This window comes from Gastrolobium bilobum, unplaced genomic scaffold (genome assembly GCF_033153095.1).
Source record: "Gastrolobium bilobum isolate Gb01-03AN ecotype WA unplaced genomic scaffold, APGP_CSIRO_Gbil_v1 utg17087, whole genome shotgun sequence".
Classification (NCBI taxonomy): Eukaryota; Viridiplantae; Streptophyta; class Magnoliopsida; order Fabales; family Fabaceae; genus Gastrolobium; species Gastrolobium bilobum.
In genome coordinates this window covers 14,837-33,314 of record NW_026899585.1, presented here as the reverse complement: position 1 = coordinate 33,314, position 18,478 = coordinate 14,837, and the positions used below count along the sequence as shown (strand labels likewise).

Genomic DNA, 18,478 nt, shown 5'->3' with positions numbered 1-18,478 from the left:
CTAAAATTTGTGTTTCTTGATTTCTGAATTTTGCCTATTTAGTCGATTAAAAGTGCAACTTGATCGACTAAATGGGGGCAGGATGGTGGATAGTTCTGGGGGAGGGGCAAATTTGTTATTAATTAATTAATGAGGGGCAAAAGGGTCAAAAAGCCAAACAAATTTAAGTTATTGGGTAATATTATATTAATGATTGTATATTTTTCCTAATACGCCGCTCACATGAGAGCCCATTGGACTTGAATGATGAAGATGCATGAGGCCGAACCTATTTGTGATAAGAAATTTCATAATATTTAATTATTTTAATTAATAAAATAAGAGTTGTAAAGATCGAACTCGTAACTACTTTCCGGAATCATTTTTTTTTAATTTCTGTTCCCGGGAACATAAATTGATAGAAAACTCATTTGGTAAAATCAGTTTATTTTTTTTGTTCCTAGGATGAACCGGTTTATTTTTTGTGCTGGGAAGCAGAAAAATGAATCAAAAAATTTATGCTTTTTGTTCTCGGACACAAAATGAGAAACACTTATTTTTCTCAATCACTCTTCACCACTATCATTATCATCATCACCACCATCATCCCGACACAACCATCGCCGTCGTTGTACTACTAATGTTGTCGTCACCACAACTAGCACCATGACGACGATGCCACCGCCATCATTACCACCACCACCACCACGACGATGCAATCGCCACCGCCACCACTACCATCACCCTCACCAACCACGACTACCATCATCACAACACTATTATCACGACCACCATCATGCTACCACCACCATCATCGCCATCGCTACCACCACTTCCACCACCGTCACCAACCACCACTACCATCGTCGCAGCCATTGCCATCACCACCATCATCGTAGCCACTGCTATCACGACCACCATCATGCCGCCACCACCACCATCGCCATCGCTACCACCACTTCCACCACCGTCACCAACCACCACCACCATCGTCGCAGCCATTGCCACCACCACCATCGCCATCGCTACCACCACTTCCACCACCGTCACCAACCACCACTACCATCGTCGCAGCCATTGCCACCACCACTATCGCCACAACCACTGCCATCACCACCACAACATGCATCACCACGCCATTGCCACCGCCACCGTCACCAACCACCACCACCATCGTCGCAGCCACTGTCGTCACCAACACCACCATGCCATCACCACCACCACCACCATGCCACCACTACCACGCCACCACCACTATGTCGACACCATCACCACCATCACTGCCGCCACCGCTATCGCCACCACCATCATCGCAGCCACTGCTATCACGACCACCACCACCGTCACCAACCACCACTACCATTGTCGCAACCGCAGCCACTACCATCACCACTACATCGCCACCACCATCGTCACCATCACCACCATTATCGCGCCACCACCGCCACCAATCATCACCACCATCGTCGCAGCCACTGCCATCACCACCACCACCATGCCATCACCACTATGCTGCCACCATCTCCATATCCACTGCCGTTACTACACCACTACCACGACTATCATCACCATTGTCGCCGCCACTACCACCACCACACTATATGGAAAGGAAAGTGATGATTTAAAAAAAAATATGCTTAATAGAAATTATTTTTTATTATATTATTTGTTGTATTATCAAACACACTTCTCATTCTCAGAATAAAAATAGAACATATTATCAAACACATTTTTTTCTTTCTCAGAAACTGTTCTAAGACACAGAAATAGAAAAGAATTGTTTCTTTTCAGAAACAGTGTTAAGAAACAGAGTAGTTGTCATGCACACCCTTAATCACGCCAGTTGTGATATCATTTCAATTCTTAAACTATTATGTGAACTTTTTAGGCTTTTTGACCCTTATAACCCTTTATTATTAACTAATTACCGATTTGACCTTGATTATAAACTATTTCAAAAATTTAACCCCCTCAAAAAACATAACACCAATCTGCCCCTGTTTGACCGTTGACCACCAAGCCTACCCGGGTACACCCCTCTGTACCCGGTATTTTTTGAAAATTTTTGTCTACCCGGGTAAGGAGGAGTGTACCCGGGTATTGTTCTTCGTACCTGAGAAATTGCTTGAATTATTTACCCGGGTAGGGAGGGGTGTACCCGGGTAAATCTTCGACCACCTATTTGGTACTTACTATAACTGGGGCAACTTGTAGCTGATGGATATAAGAACAGATATGATTTATTTGATTTTACCACAAGTTAATTATATTTGCGGATGTGTAATTAATTGTTTCATGGTAATTTTTTTTTCTCTCTTTTTTACAGCTAATGAGATAGATCAGTATTATCAAGTTAAGCATGCCTAACCAATTTGAAGAGCTTTTAGCTTTGAGAATGGATTTGGAATTTCCATACATCAACACTTTACTGCTCATCAAAGCGGTCCCTGTTCGTATCGATTATGATGGGGTCTACTTTTATAGTGTTAACTGAGAATTCCCTTTCTAAAATAATCATTGAAAAATATTTGTGTGCTTTACAGACCCAAAAAAGTTGCAGAGGCGGAGCATGTGATAGTGGGTGCCTCCATATTCAAAGCTTGGAGAAGAAGAGTGCATGGGAGATCCAAAGAGTAATCATACCCGGGTGGTCGAAGATTTACCCGGGTACACACCTCTCTACCCGGGTAAATAATTCAAGCAATTTCTCAGGTGCGAAGAACAATACCCGAGTACACGCCTCCCTACCCGGGTAGACAAAATTTTTCAAAAAATACCCGAGTACAGAGGGGTGTACTCGGGTAGGCTTGGTGGTCAACGGTCAAACAGGGGCAAATTGGTGTTATGTTTTTTGAGAGGGTTAAATTTTTGAAATAGTTTATAATCAAGATCAAATCAGTAATTAATTAATAATAAAGGGTTATAAGAGTAAAAAAGCCGAACTTTTTAAGTAATAGTTCTCGTCATGAATAAATTGAATTATGCACTGCGTTATTTGGTATAACTCACTCATCATTGTCACGGAAGCAGCATTGTAAGTTATGCATGAGAACATCATTTACACTTTTGCATCCGCCGTACCTAACAAAGACAACATATTATTGAAACTATAAAAAGAAAAAGAAGAATAGACAAACACTGCATTAAAAAAATGCATTGTGTATTCAAAAAAATAAAATAAAATAAAAAATGCATTGTAAAGCCTGGGGAACCTGGTTTCCCATCTGAACTTTGCATGAAATCGATCGTAGGACTAAATTTTCATATTATATATGGGGAAGGATATTGTGACAACTAAGTTATGTTACTACCAAGTGACTACCAATCAATCTCACCGTTAGATCGATTATGTTGATCTAACAGTTATATTTATTTCCATCTTTGTATGGTCATGATTCCCCATATTTAAAGTGAAAGTATTAAATATGGGAAATCATAACCATACAAAGGTGAAAATAAATATAAAGTATTAAATTTGGGGAATCATGACCATACAAAGATGGAAATAAATATAACCATTGGATCAATATAATTGATCTAACGGTAAGATTGAATGGTAGTCACTTGGTAGTAACACAACTTGGTTGTCACAATATCCTTCTCCGTTATATATTACAAAGTTAACTTTTACACTGTGACAAGGATTGCTTATGTTTTAAGCTTCTATTGCTGTACTATTTTTTATTTTCTGGAAGGGGATGAGATGCATTAATAACTGAAAGGAAAAATTGAGAGTGTACTAGGTAAAAGGAACGACTAAAAACAATTAAAATAGCGGAAAAATCATTATAAGCTCATCCATTAATTTTAGTGTTCATAATGCTCTTAGCCTGACAATAAACCTTTTTTATTGTGAGATAGAATTTACACATTTCGTTTGATTTTCTAATGGGAAATAAAACAGTAAAATATAACTTACACACCCGAATGAATATCAATGAAGTCTACCTGATCCTTAGAACAACATAGGGACTTAATTAAAATAAAACTATAAAAAACTAAGGGGTTTGCATTTATCATTTAACATGACACAACAAAATTTCTTACACACACAACATTTTGTGGGGTTCACACTTTTTGAAACAAAAAAAAAAACTACGGCACGCAAAACGAATCTCTATAACATTACACAGTCACTTTTCCTATAACATAACTCTTATAAAACCCAAAAACTAATTATAAACTTTTAAAATATAAGAACTTTAACCTGAATATTTTTATACATATTTCTAAGGGTAATATTTCTCTCAAATTGTATGAGATGAAATTTTTTTTCTGCACTCACATAGTCACATCAGTAATTGAGTTATTGTTTTTTTTTGTCTCTCCTAAAGGACCCCACAATTAGTTGAGTGTCTGAGAAAAATTTCTCTCTTATGCAACGAGAGAAATATTACTCTATTTCTAAACATAAGAACTGATTTCTATATAATATTACAATAAATTAATTCTAATTTTAACATTTCCAAATACAATGCAGCGCTTCATATCGATTACCCGCGTGCCAATTACATAATCGTTGTTAACAAATGCCCTTATAGAAGAAACAAAATATTTGGTAGTAATGTAAATTTGTAAGTCCCGGTTATATTTTTCTTTAATCCCTTCCTTATAAGTCAGGGAAATTTGATTTCATAAAAGTTATCGATACATTTTTTTATATGATTAAATTTATTTTTATTTTTACATTGTTAATTTTTCTTTGTATATAGAAAAATGCCTTTTTATCTGTTTTTTTTTTTCTTTTTTTTCTTTCAGCGATTTGGTTTTCTAGCTATACTATCCATTCCGTTTTGACGCCCATACGCTGGTTGATTTGTAGGTTCTGACTTCCAGTTCTCAGTTTTCAGTTTTTCAACAATATAATGATTGTGATGATTTTAAGTTTTTAACTATTTCTCTCTTGGTTCATGGACCATGGACGATTATTTTTTTTTGGTGGATTCTTTTCAATATACATACAAATATTGTTGGGCCACTGTTAATTGGGCTTTTGCAACTAAGATCCAGTTATTCTGCAGATCACGCATAGGCTACTTTGTAAACAAACAAAACAAATAGTTTTTTTTTTTTTTTTCCTTTTGCTCGTGAAATAATCAAATTTTATTTGGGAAATATGTTTCATTAGATATGAAATTATCTCCACATTTCGATAAAAAAAAAACAGTGTTATGAAACCCGGACCGACTCGGCCGGGTCGACCCGAGAACCGGTAAACCAGTCCGGTTGAAGCAACGGATCGGTTATGCATCAGAATCGGTGTGACTCGGTCCGACCCGACCGGTTAAAATAAATAAATCATAATGGACATATTTGAATATTTTTTTGCTTATTGACTTACATAAGTTATGTACCTACAACATTAATATTATTTCAATTATGCATTATGCAAAAAATTTTGATTTGATTTATAGTTAGAGATGTCGTTTTCTTAACCTAAAGTCCTGTATCGCAATCAATATATTTTTGTTTGATCTTTTATTGGATAATAATATGTCATTTATTATTTTTTATATTAAAATATTTGAAATTTTTTAGATATTTGAGTATGTTTATAATTTTTTAATATAAATTATAAAATTGCATATAATTGTCAAGTCATGCGGTTGAACCAGTGACCCACTGGTTAAACCAGTGATCCAATACCTCGTCCGAGCCGATTTTAATAACATTGGAAAAAAATATAGGATGTTTTAAAAAATTTATTCATCTCTTATAATATAAAATTTTAAAGAATTTATATTTTCTAAGTCGAAAAGGAGAAAGGCTAAACTTATTTTAAATATGAGGTAATGAAATGAAATTTTAGGACAAAGAGAATATACCATAAGAGGCTCCAAAATCCAAATAAATAAGAAATAATGGAATAGAAGCTGCTAGCCAACGGCAGCACAACTGATCGGGTGGCTCTGCATTTCGTAAAAGCAGACCCAAAACCCTACTTGAACCCTTCTCACGTCACTCTCACTCTCTCCTCCGCACAAACATCACAACTATGTCTTTGGGAATTCTTCGATCGCGAGCCATTTCTTTCGCATCGAAGCGATTCCTCTGCACCAATGCGGCTTCCGCTTCCGCTCCTCTTCCTTCTCCTCCTTCCGCCTCCTCCACTAACCGCTGGAACTTCCTCAAATACGCCGTCGTTGGTGCACTCACCGGAGCCACCGCCTATACCGGTTACGCTTCTTACGGTTCGTTTTATTATTTTATTTTTATTTTCATTTCTTGTTCTTTCTTTTTACTGTGCTTGTTCTTCTTCATTTCAATTTACAGAGTAGCCATTTAGGGTTCACTATCTTTGGTTGTGTGTGTTTTGGAGTAGCCACTTTGATATGTTAGTGTTGTTATTGAATCATGTTGATCTGGAAATGATGATTAAAGTTGAAGAGGTATTTTTTTTTTTTCCCGTTGGATTGCAATGTGCAGCCTACAGTTTGGACGAAATAGATGAGAAAACGAAGTCTTTCCGTGAATCGGTCAAGTACACTGCAGGTGATGGAGCCACTGCTCTCGACGTGAGTGCTGACTACTTCTTAAGCTTTCTTCACATTCATTCATTTTTGCTAAATCTATGTTTAATCTTATTTTCTAGCATGGGTTGATTTGTTAGAATTATGCGGGATTGATGAAATGGCTCTCTGTATGTTGCTTCTTTTTATTTTTAGAGAGAGAAGAGTGAAAAGATGATTGAAACAAGTACAATGCTACGTGCCTACTATGTATACACAGCTAGGAACAAAATCTAACAAACTACTTCTACCAGACTAATAAACTCATAGAAACAGTTACACATCTACTTAAATAATAACCCACGTGACTGAAAATATAAAGGTGATAACACACATGCAATGGATTGAGTGTCAAAATTCTTGCTCAGAGTTTACTTTTGGCCCCATTTCATCAATTTATTTTTGGGGTTGTCTTTTAGGATATAATACTTTGATACAATGGTTTTTGATCATTTGTATAAAAGACTTTAGTTATATCAGATTAAAAATTCTTTTATTTAGCTTCTCGGAAATGCCCTTGGTGGATCTTCTGCATGGTTTTGACAGGATAATTTATCATTGTTCCTTCATTCTTAATATATTAATGAGCCAAAACATTAGTAGGATGACATGTTCTGGTCCATATTTTGTGCAGAAATTTCAAGGATTGCTATACTCAACTGCAATGACAGGTGGGTTTCATGAGCTTTATTCTATAGATCACTTTTATTGGTGTTGTTCTGCTGCTTTAAATAAATAATTTGTGTTCTCATTTCTTCATGTGATTTTCTCTTCCCTCGGATTGTTGCTGTTATGAATGGAATGGATGAGTTAATAATTTAGATGTTTCTATGTTTTTCTTTTTGTGATTCTGTGAAGTGCTCCTGGTTATGGATAAGCATGAACTTCTTTTTATTTTTTTCATCAACTGAAAATAACAGCATGTAGGGGTCCCTTGGAGAAAATGTTGTTTGCATGAGTATTTGGTGCAATCAATACTTTTATAATATAGTTAATGGTAATTTTCAGATACACCATGGGAACTGTCCAATTGTAGCAATAATATGCCCCTACTTCCACTGCAGAAATATTTGCAAATGCATGAGAATATGGGATATGTGCATGGTTCTTGCTTGCCTTCTTCTTTGGAAGGGAGGGGTTAGGGAAGGAAAGTGGCAAGAACTTGTTGTATTGCTCAGGAAGACTGGTGCAGACAAATATATATATTGGGTTTTTTTTTTTGGGGTGGGGTGGGGTTTAAAGTCCTAATTGCATAAATATTTGTATGGCTTTGTTATTAACAGCATGCTGATTCTTTTGCAAGTAATGTCTCAGTTCCTGCTAAAGCTGTAGAACTTTATTTGGATGCAAGAAGGCTAATTGAAGAACAAGTTAGGGTATGTACATACTTTTTCTTCTGAGGTTTTTGTTTTTATGCTTGTCTTTTATATTTAAAACATATGTTCTCTATCTTTGTCTTAATACTCTGCTCTTCTTGCTTCCTTTTAGAGTTATACCGAACCGTACACAGACAAGCTCCTTCCTGATTTGCTTCCTCAGGAGCGTCATGTGTTTACACTTGTTCTAGATCTCAATGAGACATTGATCCACTATATTTGGACTGTAAGGCTTGAACTGTAAATGCTGCAAATTTTTTGTTGTTGGTAGAAAAAAATATGAAAGATCTTTTAAATGAACACAATTTGATTGGTAGTGCTATGGTTTTTTGAGCAACAATTTCCTTTATACACTGCGTGTCACACAAAACAGAAGTGTCGGGCCTCTTATTACCTTGCTACTTGTTAGTGCACCTTACATATTGTAGATATCTGACTATAATATTGACTTTTGTTTTTACATGATATGTAAAGCGAGATACAGGGTGGCAGACTTTTAAAAGACCTGGAGTTGATGCTTTCTTGGAGCATCTAGCTCAATTCTATGAAATTGTGGTGTATACAGATGAACAAACCATGGTAATTGGATATTGCTTCTCCATATTCTGAATGGATACTTATTATTTATTTTGAGTTTTCATATGTTCTTGCTTTTGTTGATTTGAGCAGTTTGTAGACCCTGTTATTGAGAGGCTGGATACCAAGCATTGCATTAGAAATAGGCTATCAAGGCCAGCTACTAAGTATCAGGATGGGAAACACTACAGAGTACGTCTTAGTTTATATTCTTCTTGTGTTATTTTCTCTCAAATTGTATATGTGAATACCTGTGGCTAGAGTACCACCATTCATGACAAATAACAGAGAACAAATGCCTATGAAATATTATATATAATGTAATAGTGAAAAGTAATTTTACTTGCAGCTGAAGAATATAAATAACAGACCTACAGTTTTATGTCCTATGCCCACTCCTGTCTTTTTTTAATGATACTACACAAATGTAATGGCGTTTTCAATAATCTTATAACAAGTTGTTCTTTCTTTTTTTCTCTCCTTGCTTGACAGGACCTTTCAAAACTAAACAGAGATCCAGCAAAAGTTCTTTATTTTAGTGGCCATGCTTTGGAAAGTTGCCTTCAACCTGAGAACTGTGTTCCTGTTAAGCCATGGCAGCAGAATGATAAAGATGACACCTCTCTTTTGGATTTTATACCATTTCTTGAGTGTAAGCATTCCTTTAGATGTGTTGAACAAATGAATTAATGTTTTAAATTATTGTTTTGATTTTCATACGATTCCTTGAGTGTAAGTGCATTACCCTAAGATGCGTTTTTTATGCTTGTAAAAATTGTAGCACCTTCTCTGTTATCTCTGTGCAGTTGTTGCCCGTAGCAGTCCAGCTGATATAAGACCAGTGCTAGCGTCTTACCAAGGATGTGATATTCCAACTGAATTCATCAAGCGTTCCAAAGATTATCAGAGGTAAAATCCTAATCATTAGCAAAGCTTGAAGGTTAGAGGATTTTCATCATTTCCTTCACAAAATTTTGAAAATAGGAAATAGAATGAAAACAAGGTAAATTTTTTGTAACTTTGATGAAAACATATCAACTGAACATGGGGGGCGTTTGGTTTGTTTTCTGTTTTTTATTTTCGGTTGATATGTTTTCACTGGTGATTACAAAACGCAATCTTGCTTTGATTTTGTGAAGAAAATAGTGAAATCAAGATTTTGTTGTTTTCGCCATTCCTTTTAAAAAATTTCAAAACAAGAAACAAAATGAAAACAAGGTAGCATTCACTGTAATTATCAGTGAAAACGTATCAACTGAAAATGATGTAATTATCTGTGAAAACATATCAACTGAAAATGAAAACAGAAAACAAACCAAACACACTTTTTATCTAGTTATGATAACTGTGGTTTTATGCACCGTAGGGTCAACCATTTAATTTGTGGATTTATGTGTATTGAACTTCAAAAGATTCCCATTAAGCATGGGATGCAGAGTTGATTATATTTGTTGAGGAAGTTTATGTATTCCCTTATAAAACAATGATTAAATTACTGTCAATCTAGCATTATATATAGATTGTTTTCATGTTGGTGGTTGAAGGCTTCTTTTGTTTATATAATTAGTTGATGCTACAATGTTGATTCATCCTGTCTTATTCAACCAACATTTTTATTCCGGGTGTTTCCAAATGATGCAGGAGAATGCAAGAACAGAGGCATCGGGGTCGCTTCTGGTGAAATTGATCCAAGAATAACACTGAATTGAATAAAAAATGTTCTTCTTGGTGACTAGGAAATGGGATTGTCAACTTCATTGCAAGTTGATTGGTGAATTCGTCAAAGACTTTGAAGTCAGTGCAAGTTGATGAGTGATTACATCAAATATAGAAAATGTGGATTTTGTTTTACGTGAGTGTTGAACCCCAACTTTTGAACCATCAATTTTATTTTATTTTTGCCTATATTTCTGTTGTTGGAAAGCACCTATTAGTTGTAGAGGATGAATTTCTTTTTCGTCTGATAGAAGAATGAGTTCTTTATGCCAGATGTTTCTTGCTAGGTGAATATCTGCCCAGAAGTGGCTATGGATGAGTTTGGCCATCTCAGTTGCACAGATTATCCAACTGACATAATAAAAGATTTTACTTAGATTTGGTTATAATTGATTTTCTTTTATATACTTGATCTAGTTATAGCGTTTATCAGAAGTGAATATAAAAAGAAAATCAATTATAACTCGTAAAATCTTTTATTATGTCAGTTGTATAATCTGTGCAACTGAGATGGCTAAATTCATCCATAGCCACTTCTGGGCAGCGATTCACCTAGCAAGAAACATCTGGCATAAAGAACTCATTCTTCTACCAGACGAAAAAGAAATTCATCCTCTACAACTAATAGGTGCTCTTTCCAACAAAATAAATACAGGGAAGATTGATTTTTTTATACAACCTCCAATGCATGAAGTGATGACTTGTATAGCATGTTTGGAATTATTATCTTCCCAGAAATAATTATTCTTTTTCAAAATTGTCTCAAAAACTGTAAAAGAAATGGGGTTCTTTCAGCTCAAAATAAATGTACTTAAACACCTTTTTAGTTATAAAGTATATATTGTTATGATTATGGAGATATAATTAACGGGATTTTAAAAATTAATGATCGATGTGATTGGCTCTAAGAAAATTGGATTATGGATGGCAACAAACTGAACTTTGCTTGTTAATTTTTACTCGAGGGATTAGAGGTTAGAATAATTTTTTTTAAAAACGCTGTTAGTATTGATTAATTAATTTTCATTTTTCACTGTATTTTTGGTAATATTCGAAATAAGTGCTTGCCGTTCTTATTCGTTAGTATACTAGTTAAGAGACGAATAATGTTTCATTTTTTTTAATTATTGTTGTTTATTTTAAAGGTTTAATTTTATGAATGCTCCTTAAGTCTCGAGAGTGTTATATTTATAAATTTTTATAAATTATATTATGTATTAGAGGTAGTATATTGTGTGTTGGAATGTATTATCCCTAATAATTTGTAAGAGTTTATAAATAAAAAATTTATAAATATAATTTTTTCTATAAGCGGTTATAATTTATTGAAATATATTAATTAATTAATTATTAATTTTTAGTAACTTACAATCATTAAATATACAAAATTTGATAACTAAGTAAATTCAAATATTTTACTCACGACATTTTTATTAACATTTTTTTAATTAACTCACATCATATAATTTAATTTGCAAGTAATATTTAATCTATTCAAATTGATATTAGATGAAAATTAAAATTTTAAATAACAATTTTGTTTAAGAACATTATTTATTTGTCTTAAAATTGAATATATAACTTGTTAAATAAATTTGGAATATTAACTAATTTTGTGACATATTTTAGTTTTGATTTTATAATTAGACAGCCTTCAACTTTTTAAAACTTAAAATTGTTTAGAATAATGGATTAGGAAATAATTACATAGAAAGTCAAATTTTATTTGATAATGTGAAATATATATACAAAATGACAATATGAAATTTTTTACATTCACTGTTATATAAAGTATACAGGTTTTTTACCAAAAAAAAGAAAAAGAAATGTATACAGGTTTTCTTGTAAAATAATTTGCATTTAGGATACAAAAATAATAATAATAACAACTTGCATTTTATCTTAACATACTCGTTCTTAAAAGGCATTACATGGGTCAGGTTAATAATTAAAGATAAAAAGATTTTGAAATGTACATTTTGTGAACCAAATTAATTAAGGACTTACGTAATCGCCCTCTATTTTTTTAGTTACTAATTTAGCTCTCCTTCTTCTTGTTCTTGTGAGCTGCATTGAATGTACATTTCCAAAGCTCTGCAACTCCCACTCTTTCCATGTCCATGGCAATATCAAGCTATCCCCCTTCTTCTTCTTCTTCTTCTTCTTCCGCTTCACCATCTCTGACCTTTCTCTCTCTCCTCTTCTGCCTCATTTCTTTCCCTTTAGTGCTCTCACAGAATCACGCTCTGCCTCTGCCAAAGCCCATCTATCTCTCTCCTCTTTCTTGATTCGCCCACGTTCACCATCGGGCGAGTTTACCTACACTTGTCCACAAAGCTTCAATCTTTTTGTTCGAGATTTCGCTTAGTTGCTCTCAATTGAGATACCCATTTGGCCCTTTGGTTGATTTTCTCCTCTACAACTGCCAAAACCCAAGAATCCTCTCCCTGTTGGGGTTTTTAGTCTCTGGATTGGTTGTTCTAGATGCTTTTTTTGTGATCTGTTTGTAGACCTTAGGTAGAGAGGTTGCTGTGGTCCAGGGCAATTTTGTCAAACACCCAGTTCTTTTAGTTGGACCATTTTCACCACAGGTTCATGACTATTCTGAGGCTTGTGAGATTGAAAAGAACAGGATTACTTACTACTTACATGGTGATTTTTTTCTCTCTCTGATTGCAAAGCCCTTCTTATTTGACAATTGTTGATTATATGCTACCATTTGGGAGGGCATATATGACATATATCTGTTTAATTAGGGTCTTTGACCTTTTCCCAGATGAAACATTAATGTGTCCCTGAGGATTCTAGCTTGTTTTTCTGTAGTACTCATATTTGATTTTTCCGGAGTTGCTATTATTGGTAGGGAGGAAATTAGGGTTGTTCAGCTTGCCATTGGTGTGTTGGGATGATAGTATGCTTGAAAGTTCTTGTTTTATGTCTGAGAGTTTGTCTGATTGTCCATTTAGACAAGTAAATCAGAAGGATGTGGACCCTTTTGCCATTGCTTTGAAATCAAGTGCATTTATGCTGTTATTCTGTTAATTGCTGTTGGTATTCTCTTCAAGATGACTGTAAATGGACGCTGTTTCGTGGAATGGAAAGAACACTTTGTGTCACAGGAGCGTGGCAACCGTGTGGTCCACTATTTCCTGAAGGATTCAGCTGGGGAATCCATACTTGCGGTTGTGGGCACTGAGAGGAGCCTTAGACACATGTTCTATGTTGTTGCTGAGGAGTTCCTTGAACTTTGTGGATATGACAGTTCCATTCGTGCTGGTTTCAAATGGAGGTCTAGAAGAGAGGTGGTGGATTGGCTGACATCTACGCTGTCAAAGCAGCATCTTCAGGGAGATAGAAATGGTAAATTGATACCTCTTTAGTTCTAACTGGTTCCTATTATTCATTATTTGTTATTGTAGTTTGAGTAAAGGTGCAAAGTAATATAATTATACACCCAAGTGATATAGATTAGTGAACAATGGTATATATATTCATGTAAGACAACACACTTTGACCTTTCCTCTTATAATTCATATCAAATGCGTTCAATTAGCAGTGTATGATGTTTGCTATGGTGTATTTATTGGAGTAGAATGCTTGTATTTTTAATGATATTTTCATTTCTTTGAGCTGTTAAGGGACAAGGTTGTTTTTATGGCTTCTCCTTAGTGCTCTTCCGATGGTTTTATACTTTTTTTTAAGGAGTCTGTCAGTACATATGCCATGGAATTGGAGAGCTCTTTTGAACTGATGAGTTTCTATAATTTAGCTGTATTCTTTCTTATTCTTGTTCTTTAGGAGAATAAATTCTCTGGTTGCACTGTTTATTCTTTCTAATAAAGTTCCCCTATTAATCCCCCCTTCTTGCAAAAAAAAAAAAAAAAAAGCATAAAAATTATGTTGGAAATGGTATCTATGGTCGATATAAATTTATTATTTTATTTTTAACCACAGCATCGCCCAGTCATAATTTGGCACAAGCTCATGAGGCCATAGATAGCAGTATCAATCAAGTTGGTGTTCTGCCGACACAAATAGCAGATGACAAGGTATATTCTTTTTGTTTCTTTTTATTATTATTATTATTATTATTATTTTTTACTTTTTCTTGCTTCCTCTATTTCCCTTATTACTGTTTCTAGTGAATGCCTTTGACATATGTATACACCTCTTTTTCAGGGCCTTCTAATAGGTAACTCCAAAGTGCACGATTCAGACATTGCTTGGTCAGGAGTTGCATGGACATGTGGCAAACAACTTAAGCATTATCCTTCTTTTTGCAGGAATGGGATCAAAATAGCAGTAAGCAACCCTAGTACGAAAAATCAAGGACAAGTAGCCTGATCATTCCCTAGTCCCCCACCCCCACCTTCCTCCCCTACCCAAAAACACATGAATGAAAGTTGGGGAAGAATAAAAAACAAAGGGCATGAAGCGAGATGTGTAGTATTTTTGTTGGATCTCTTATATTTGATAGGGTAGAGTAAGGGAAGACAAGGACCTATTACTTTTAGTTTGAGCAAAGTCAAAATAACTTGTTTTCTAATGAATTATTTCATGGCATGTATTTTAAGAGTTAATGTTGGTAGCAATGTAGACATGAAGGAAGTGAAAACGTTTCCAACACTGACATGAAAATTTCTCAATGATTAAATCGTGTTTGGGAGTGTGTTACACCCTCCCAGAATTGAAATTTTATGGACAAAGTCTGCTTTTCCTGCTATTAATCTGCTTCTCCATTAGGAAAAAATGATTTCAGAAATAAAGGGGCACACCCCTATTAGATTTGTACAATATCAAAATTGTCATAATGTCATTTATCATTTATCACTAAACTGCAATAAAATTAAAATACTGTGTACCCTTTTTTCGTAAATCTGATATCCTCGACAATGCAACCATGCTGCTTACAGCATTTTGAGATGAAATCCCTAAACATTAACCAATATCTGCAAAGTGGATTCCTCTAAAATCAATTATTGTAAATTTATTTTGTTAAAATCAGGAATCTCCCTTCAATATCAATCCGAAATACATGTATTTGCTTGTTGTCATGCTTTGTGGTATGGCTTCATTGGTTCTCCACCCTCCCCAGGCAAAAAAAGTTTTTTTTTTCACCTGACAATAGTACGAAACAGTTATATCTCACATTTGCCTTTTTTCTGATAAATAGGTTCAATCCTTTGTTTTTGTCATGGCCAAGGGAGAGAGTCATTACATTGCCTATTTGGAGGATATGTATGAAGACAAGAGGGGACAAAAAAAGGTTAAAGTGAGGTGGTTTCACCATAATCAGGAAGTCAAGGATGTAACTCTTGTACGAAATCCTGACCCCCAGGAAGTTTTTATCACTCCTTATTCTCAAGTCATTAGTGCAGAGTGTGTTGATGGTCCCGCTACTGTGTTAACTCGTGAGCATTATTTAAAATGCTTACCTGCTTTTTTCCCTACTTCAATGAACAAAATACATTTTTGCTTTAGGCAATTTAGAAGCAATAAAGTGAAGCCCTTTGACTTGAGTAAACTGTGTGGCTACTATGATCAACCAATTCTCTCTTGCTTGCACCATGATTCCTTCCAATATCCTGAATCGAAGGGCAACAGTCTTGCAGAAGATGAGAGTGCCGGTGATGATGTAAAGCTGGGAGCTAAGAGGAACCGAAGTGGTTGGGGATCTCCTCAGTATTGGACTGGTCACCATGGAGTTAGGAAGTTAATTAGAAGTCAGCAAATGATGGTTTACAAAACCTTCCAGAATGTAAATTATGCTAGGCCAGATAGGCGATTACTTTCCCTGAAGCAGGATGATTGTCAACCTTTGTATTACCCCATGTACAAGATTGATGACAAGATAGAGTTTCTCTGTCAAGACAGTGGCATCAGAGGGTGCTGGTTCAGGTGTACAGTTGTGCAGATATCCCGGAAACAAATGAAAGTTCAATATGATGACGTGCAGGATGAAGATGGAAGAGGCAATCTTGAGGTATAAATCAAGCTTTTGAGATAATTCTCAATGTGAATTTCCATAATAGTTAAAGGGGAAGGTTATATTTACAACCTATTTTCGTTTATAATTTCTTACAACCATATCTTAACCATTGATTTCCGTCAATCAACGGTTAAGATTTTCGCAAATCAAATTTATTAATTAATTATTAATTCACAATAAATAACAACCGTTGATTGGCGGAAATCAACGGTTGAGATATGATTGTAAGAGTTTGTAAATTATTTGGGTTGTAAATATAACCCCTAGTAAATCTTAAAGTTATATGCATATAACAGGGTTCCTATTTTTTTATTTTTTTATTAACTAGTAGGTAAACGATATGCTTTTATATTACTCCTTATATGAGTTATAAAAAATTATCACAAGATGATGGACTGATGAACCAACTACATAAATTCTCTTAACAATTCAGGTTTGTTCGGAGTTATCTCCTCAGCCATATTTCTTGCATTCCTCATTGCTTCTGCTTGTTTCTCTTCTAGAAACTAGGAGATTTCAAAATATGTATGAGCAATATTTGTATATTACTTACATAATACTTAGGAGCAATATAGACTAAAAAACTCTTATCTTGATCAACTTATAGGAATGGATTCCTGCTTTCAAATTGGCCATTCCTGATAAAATTGGTATGAGAGATTCTGGCCGGCCAACCATCAGGCCAGCCCCAAATTGTGAGGAACAAGAACTGGCTGTTGCGGTTGGAACTGCAGTTGATGCGTGGTGGAGTGATGGGTGGTGGGAGGGGATTGTTATTGGAATTGATAATTGTGATGAGGATGGTGTGCAAGTCTACTTTCCTGGTATGCTATGTTCATTTTCTCCTCCAAAGCCTTGTTTTCCCTTAAAAATTATTTCATTGTTCTTGGTTTATTGATAGATTTTATTTATTTACTTTTGTGCTTATTCTTTTGTTGCATCAGATGAAGGCTTGCTGATGAAAATGTGTAAGAAGGATCTAAGAATATCAAGAGATTGGTTGGGGGACCGGTGGATGAATATTAAGGCAAAGCCTGATATAACCTCTAGTATATTAGCAGTTAATAGTTTTATAGCTAAACATGTTGACTCTCTTAGTTTTGCTAATTCATGTCATAATGTTCCTGTTGGTATCAAGTCGAATGAACCAGATATGGTTGAAGAGAAACTTGTGTGTTGTGAGGCCTCTGCTGAAGACATGGATTGGGCTTTACAAAAAGGTTTTCAAGTTGATAATATTGAGATACATGACAGTTCTGGTAATGAAGTCCACGGTGATTGTGATGACAAGGATAACAACAATGATGATGATAACAAAGATGTTAGCAATGATGATAGGGATATGGAGGTGTTTGCGACTTCTGGAAACGACTATAAAGCCGCAGAACCAATGGAAGTGGCTGTATAAACATGTTTTAGAACTCATGCATAGATTTATGATGGCGCTGATTGTAAAGCTCTGCCACCATTTCAATGCATTGTTGTAATTTGAGTCCACTAGTATGTTAGAATGTAAATAGTCACACGGGTATGTGGGGGAAGCTAATTGCTTTTTGGTTTCTTTAGTTACCTTCATTAATGTATAGTGTTGAGGGTAGTGTGGGGTTAACTTCTTATCTTCCTGTCGATTGATTGTATTAGACATTGGATTAATTTCATAGTAGGCAATATTATTGAGCAACTTAACTTGTCTGTAGAGTTTCATTTATTTAGAGCTTTGCATAAAAAAACTGATGATAGGAATGATGGGGGGGGGGCTGGGAAGTTATTGGGGTTAGGGTCGTGATGGTGGGTGGGGGAGTTGGAGAGGGCTCATGGGATAAGGAGTGGGGTGAGGAATTGAATTTTTTTAAGATTTATATTTTGTATATTTAAAATATCATAAATAATTGATCACTAGTTTTTTTAATTTAATTTAAAATCAGAATTAAATAACTTGTTTTTTAAATTATTTATCGTAAAGGTTATTATAAAATTTATGCATGAAAATATGTTGGTATCACATTACACATAAAAATACGGGTAATATGTCATTCGACATGAGTATGCCTTTTTTTGTTTATACAGCCTCACTTATTTTTTGTTTCTCTTAATTTTCTTTCCTTCTATTTTCTCTCATGCTTTAAGACAAAGCATTAGGGAAGTGAAATAATACAACAATGAAAATACTTTCTTTGTAATTGTCGCTTCAAGTACGGGTTAATCAACAAAGCAAAAGCACGTTACGATTCATAATCATAAATTATAATGATACATGTTGAATATCTAGGACCCCGTACTAGTCACTTAACGGTTATCACATATGAAACTTACAAGGTGATGTGCAAGTAGGG

The 18,478-nt window shown here is 34.9% G+C and overlaps 2 protein-coding genes across 2 annotated transcripts; both read left to right on the top strand.

Annotated features, from left to right (window-relative positions):
* Nucleotides 1-5,873: 5,873 nt before the first annotated feature.
* On the top strand, nucleotides 5,874-11,009 carry LOC133291699 (mitochondrial import inner membrane translocase subunit TIM50). Its single transcript, XM_061489997.1, has 10 exons — nucleotides 5,874-6,170; nucleotides 6,406-6,494; nucleotides 7,123-7,159; nucleotides 7,803-7,864; nucleotides 7,977-8,090; nucleotides 8,339-8,443; nucleotides 8,534-8,632; nucleotides 8,933-9,092; nucleotides 9,247-9,349; nucleotides 10,082-11,009. The coding sequence occupies exons 1-10, from the start codon at nucleotides 5,975-5,977 to the stop codon at nucleotides 10,119-10,121; spliced, it is 1,005 nt and encodes a 334-aa protein (XP_061345981.1). The 5' UTR covers nucleotides 5,874-5,974; the 3' UTR covers nucleotides 10,122-11,009.
* A 1,202-nt stretch (nucleotides 11,010-12,211) lies between these two features.
* On the top strand, nucleotides 12,212-17,798 carry LOC133291696 (uncharacterized). Its single transcript, XM_061489994.1, has 6 exons — nucleotides 12,212-13,516; nucleotides 14,111-14,205; nucleotides 14,336-14,458; nucleotides 15,330-16,139; nucleotides 16,753-16,969; nucleotides 17,090-17,798. Exons 1-6 carry the CDS (start codon nucleotides 13,222-13,224, stop codon nucleotides 17,551-17,553), a joined length of 2,004 nt encoding a protein of 667 aa, XP_061345978.1. The 5' UTR covers nucleotides 12,212-13,221; the 3' UTR covers nucleotides 17,554-17,798.
* Nucleotides 17,799-18,478: the final 680 nt, after the last annotated feature.